Source organism: Punica granatum, chromosome 3 (genome assembly GCF_007655135.1).
Source record: "Punica granatum isolate Tunisia-2019 chromosome 3, ASM765513v2, whole genome shotgun sequence".
NCBI lineage: Eukaryota > Viridiplantae > Streptophyta > Magnoliopsida > Myrtales > Lythraceae > Punica > Punica granatum.
The window spans coordinates 36,617,132-36,622,969 of record NC_045129.1 but is presented as its reverse complement, the minus strand read 5'-3'; the positions used below and the strand labels follow the sequence as shown (position 1 = coordinate 36,622,969).

At 36.8% G+C, this 5,838-nt stretch overlaps 1 protein-coding gene across 1 annotated transcript; it reads left to right on the top strand.

The window, feature by feature from the left end:
* The first annotated feature begins 260 nt into the window (after positions 1–260).
* LOC116199951 (transcription factor PRE6-like) lies at positions 261–1,772 on the top strand. Its single transcript, XM_031530545.1, has 2 exons — positions 261–751; positions 1,348–1,772. Exons 1-2 carry the CDS (start codon positions 626–628, stop codon positions 1,498–1,500), a joined length of 279 nt encoding a protein of 92 aa, XP_031386405.1. The 5' UTR covers positions 261–625; the 3' UTR covers positions 1,501–1,772.
* The last annotated feature ends 4,066 nt before the right edge of the window (positions 1,773–5,838 follow it).

Sequence of the window (5,838 nt, the reverse complement as noted above, 5' to 3'; positions counted from 1 at the left end):
ACTTCATGATTCTCGTAGAGCCTCTAACTAGTATAAGTTAAAATACGTTGAACTCACATGATATGAATAGTTAGAGAAATGACGTCGACAATTGAATATAAATATGAACAGTCGGAGAATTCTTAACTGTGATTGAATGTATCTGTCGCTACGCGAACTGCGTAACCCGAGTCAATAGTTGTGATTTTTCTCACCCCCTATTTAAAGACAAGTATAGCCCACTGCTTTATCCCATGCACTTGTCTTCTTCAAGCCCAACACCTCCCCTTTCTCTCTCTCTCTCTCTCTCTCTCTCTCTCTCTCTCTCTCTCTCTATCTTTCTCTCTCTCACTGAGTTCATATCTTTGCATGGCTGCCCTTATCTCCCTGTCCATAACATAAACAAAATATATTTCCATCTACAGTTTCTATTTCCTCTCCCCTTTAAAAGCCAGCCCTTGTCCATCTTCTAGACCAAACCCTCACACACCATACCCTCTAAGTTCAAGCCAAGCCCCCCTCTCTCTCTCTCTCTCTCTCTCTCTCTCTGACACTGAACAACACATCTCTCTCTCTCTCTCTCTTCTCCACAAACTATTTATATATATTCCATCCGGTCTTGTGTTCCTCCCCTTCCTCCTTTAAAATGTCCAGCAGGAGATCCCGTTCCAGGCAGTCGGGAGGTTCGAGAATCACTGAAGATCAGATCACCGACCTCGTGTCCAAGTTGCAGCGGCTCGTTCCTGAGATTCGCAACACGCGCTCCGATAAGGTATATAGACATACATGCATATATATTCAAATAACTATACCAAAATCTGATGAACTTTTATTACTTGCCATCGATTTAATTAGTTATATTTTGTTTCATTTTTCCTCGTATTTTCATTCGAATGGGGGTCAAGATTTTTTTTTTATGTGGCCATCCTTTGTTTCCGGGGGCATAGGAAAGAGATAATGTGTTTGTCAATATGAAGCGGCCGGTGAATGCTCTTCTCATGTTGCCTCATTTAATTCCTTTTGGTGCATTCTATCCCCAACTTGAGGTGTGGGACTCAGCTTGTTCCCCTTAGTCTATTAAATTAATTCCCTTTGAGGTCCTTCTATATGTGTACTTGGAAGGAATATATGTTAATATATTTACTTCACCCAACATATAATATATATGTGTATATATATATATATATCCACGTCTCATTCATTAATTAATAATGTCTTTTTTACCGGGTTTCACTGCGGTTAATAAGTTTCGAGTGGGGCAATACGGGACGAAAAAGGGCATGCGATTGTTCAACGTTAAATTAGCGACTATAATATTGTACATGTATACCTGATCACATTTTGAATGGCGTGGTTCGGGACATGCAGGTGTCCGCGTCGAAAGTGTTGCAGGAGACTTGCAATTACATACGGAGCTTACACAGAGAGGTGGACGACCTGAGCGAGAGATTATCGGAGCTGCTGGCTTCACCGGATACTGATAGTGATCAGGCAGCTATTATAAGGAGCTTACTTATGTAATAAATAAATAATAAATAAATTACCACCTTAATTATGTTTCCTCCTCCTCCTCCTCCTCCTCCTCCTCCTCCTATTCCATTACCCTCATCAGTTCTAGCCTTTTTTAGGGTTTGGTCAATATATATAGGCCAAAAAGAACAAGAGTGTTTCTAAGTGAGAGCTAGCTAGCTTTTAGCTCCGTGGGACCTCTTCCTGAAACCTTGTAGCAAGTTCATTGACTCATATGTCATTTCTATAATGATAATATATAATTATTATTGTTATTTTAATCATAATAAGTACAAATTTCTTTCCTATGCAGTTCTTATTTAAAAATGCAGTGCATGGGGTACATCTAATCACCAATTACGGGATCAATGGAGATCCTATGATCACTCTTATGTGTAAATGATAATTTTTTTGGGTGTATACCCCGTTATTCGGAAGCTTAACGGGCCCCGACTAATCAAATTCGAGTCAGATTGGCACACTAAGGGATAAAACTCTCATAATCAAAAGTTTTCTCTATTTACAAGATTCGAAACTGACATCTTACTTAAGGGAAACAAACGTTGAACTCGTTGAACCAACCATCATTGGTTGTGTAAATGATATTTAGACCTTTAATTTTTTGATATGGAATAAAAAAGTATAAATATACAAATATATAAGGGCCGTTTGGATTCAAAGACAATTGATTTTAACTTTAATTTTAACTCAACACACTACACAACAAAAATACACATTTTCCAATTCAAAAATTTTAACTTTAACTTTAACTCAACACACCACACAACAAAAATACATGTTTTCCAAGTCAAATTTATAATCACATCTCATTTGTTCTTTTCCACAATTAAAATCAAAATCAAAATCAAAGTAACTTTAACTCTGAATCCAAACGGCCCTAAATAATGCAGGCACATAAGGAAAAAGCATCAACTCTAATGTACTTCTTTCTTACTGTTATTAATTTTTAAGAATAAAATATTTTTGTAAAAGAAATCTTTTAGTGTAATAGATCTGTAGATATCTCCTTAATAACAAATATTTCTATTCTATTAAATAAGCAATGTCTTACTGAAAGATGAAATGTAATTTTAGATTGCTAGAAGAAAACTGTTGTTTCATTTGGTAGGATTGCAAATTCGTCGTAAGCTAGTCGCCGGGTCTACGTGTATATGTATATATGTGTGTGTCATTTTCATGTGTATACGTACTTAAACTGAATCACATGTGGATTGACAGTTGAGATGAAGAATCCGAGGAGCAAACTGTACGTAACAATGTTTTGGCATGACTTTTGGTTTTACTAGGCAAAAGAAAACAACTGAATTTTAAAATTTAATATCTCAAAACTAAAGTGCAGCTGAACCAAATTTTTTTTTTGTTTTATGGGATAATTGAAAATTTTTAGTTTTCACTGAAAAGAAAATTTGTTATTAGTTGATTTTCGCCATAAAGGAGCTCTAGTAGTTTTTTTTTGGATCAAGGAGCTAATAGTAGCTTACGTCTGCAATTTTCCAGAAGAGGCAATATTCAATTTTATCTTTCCTATTGCGGATTGCGACACTTACATAGAGATAGACCACATTAGCGTACGTTGCCTACACTGTACTCCATACAATTTGCTGGTCAAATTAAGGTTTTTAGGAACTATTCTAACTTCTAATTATTATATATAATTTATACTTTTTTTTTAAATTACAGTAACCCATGAATCTAGTAAACAAATAAATGAAGGACATAAGAGGATAGGAGAAGTCCCGCTAACGTGAACTAAAATCGAAACTTCTTGATATCTGAGGAAAAAGTATATCACTATATCCCACTCGTCTTCTCCAATTTATAGTACGTTAATTTTCTTGGTTGGGATTCATTTTGAAATAAATAGAGGATTGGGACAATAATTAAGGTCAACCTTGGACAGCTCGCGAAACCGTTTATTATAATGACAAACATGTGTGAAGTCCAATCCTTGATATAAGCTCCAAAAAGAGGAGAATTGAAATTGAAAAGGAAAAGAAAAAAATCAAAAGCATTGATAAGTTTCACACGAGGAAGGATTCCCGGAAATTTAACGCCGGGCCCTAGAAATTTACGAAGTACAATCAGATTTCTCGTGAAACATGACCATTAAAAGATGTGTGTATATCTATATATATAGATTAATATTACATGGTCCCAGCTCGAAGTTTCTCTTCATTAATTATCGTATATACTTCTTGCTTCTTTTTGTAATACCGTATTGAGATATGTTATCCCATATGGAAAAATTGAGAAAGAAATCACAAGCTTATATGAAGTTTTGGTCCAATAACCTATTAGCTTAAAATTTAGGTTATATATGAACTCAAGTATGTGTAGACTCAAGTGGAAATTTAGTATCAGAGCGGGTTATGTTTCCGCGAGCTCGTGTGGGCTCACACCATGTTAGATTCTGTTTCGAGGCAGCCAAGAGTGTGCCTCATGTTAATTAGGCCCGAGAGTGGCCCGATCCAGTTTCGAGATAGCTAAAAAAAAGGTGCACCTCTAATTAGGTCCGAATGTGGAGCTCGATGCTAATTTGATATTTGTCCCCCCTTGCCTGAGCACGGAAGAGCATGTTCGGCTCGTGGTCAGTTGTTAAGGACGTGTGTTTAATGGCACGTGTCATGTGTTGGACTATACGTTGCCACGTGAGGGCGATTGTTGAGATATGTTATCCCATATGAAAAAATTGAGAAAGAAATTATAAGCTTGCATGAGGCGTGGGTCTAACAACCTATTAGTTTAAGCTTTTGGATTACAGATGGGTTCAAATCTGTGTAGGCCCAAGTGAGAATTTTACATGCTAGAATGCTTTTCCAGATTGTATCGAGGCTTATGTATAGTATAGTTGACGAATCTTATACTGATAAACGGGTCTTTAGGTTACATATTATTGTACAAGTAATAGAAGTGGTTTTCGTGACATTGCAGTTCAGTTCAAATTCTTGCGGGATCTGAAACTAGGTTGCGTCCATATTATTACAAGAAAATATATACGTACGTTGGCACAACTTTGAAAATTTTGCATTCTAATCTAATAAGAAAGCAGACCCACAAAAGGTATGAAATGTCGAAAAACTTAAATCACGAGGAATTTAATTCCTTGGTTTCAAAGTACTTCATTAGTAGCAAACTCGTTCATCTATTGCTTTTTTTTTTTTTATAATAATAACCGATTTGTCATATTTGAAAATAACGGACGATCTCTGCTGTCTAACTTTTTCGGGATGACAGCTCCCCAACGTTTCATGTGCACGCTCATGGAAATTTTACGACATTCGTACGAGTTCATGCACAACAACACATGTTCAATGTATATACAGCTTCGATTGCACATGCCATATCAATACTAGCTAGCACCAGATGGAAACGGAAATCATCTCACGTATTGTTAATGTAATTATTTCTATAATATGTATATATATTTGTGTATGTGTGTGTGTGTGTGAGAGAGAGAGAGTATATATGTTTATAGTTTTGGTCGATGTCAATCAACAGGACCTAATTGTTACTGTACGCACAACAACATGGTCAAAATTCAACGAGGCCCCTCCATTTATTCATGTTGTGTGTACCTGATAACCCGGACATGAATTATAGCATATGACAAAATTGAAAATTTCAGGGACATGTCTGCAGTAAGTCTGCAGCCTTGTTCTCTCTTCTCTTATCATCAGATTCCCCCCCTCGTCTACTTTGCATTAACCAAGGCAAAACCAAGAACTGTACCCGCTTTAACCAAATGGCAACGGGATTTGGATTCCGAACCGAAAATTGAAAAATTGCTAGCTAGAGGGCGCTATACGCGCATCATGCCTACTCGAGCCGATCGGGCAGTTGTAAGTACGTACTAGTCGCGATGAGCGTGAGTGTTGCAGATTTTTTCGGCTATCAATAGGAAATTATGAGGAGGAAATTTTCCTACTTCTCTTTGGGGGAAGTGAAATTTGAATTTCTATAGTCCGGCTACGTACAGCAACAATTAGGTATTGTTCTGTGTGTAATAACAGCAGTTAGGTATTTGAGAAGGCTCTCACGCATAGACTAACTAATTACTGTGTTAACACAATAGGCGGTGGAAGATGAACTATTTTGGTAGGTTAATGATGCAACGTCGATAGATATTTTCATCGTTTACGCAGCGTGTGCGAATGAATGGATTTGTTGAAATCTTTCGAGAATAAACACAATTTCACAAGACTGTGTTTGTTGTTTATACCCAAATTTGTCGACAGTCGTCGTATCCTAGAAATGGTTTACCTTCTGATAGATCAACTATCTAGGTTAGGTACGGGTATATTTCGCCATAGAGAAACTGTCTCGAGGCCA

Coding starts and splice junctions, on each gene's coding strand:
- LOC116199951 (XM_031530545.1), top strand. CDS start 626: ATGTCCAGCAGGAGATCCCGTTCCAGGCAGTCGGGAGGTTCGAGAATC. Junction 752..1,347: donor GCAACACGCGCTCCGATAAG/GTATATAGACAT, acceptor CGGGACATGCAG/GTGTCCGCGTCGAAAGTGTT.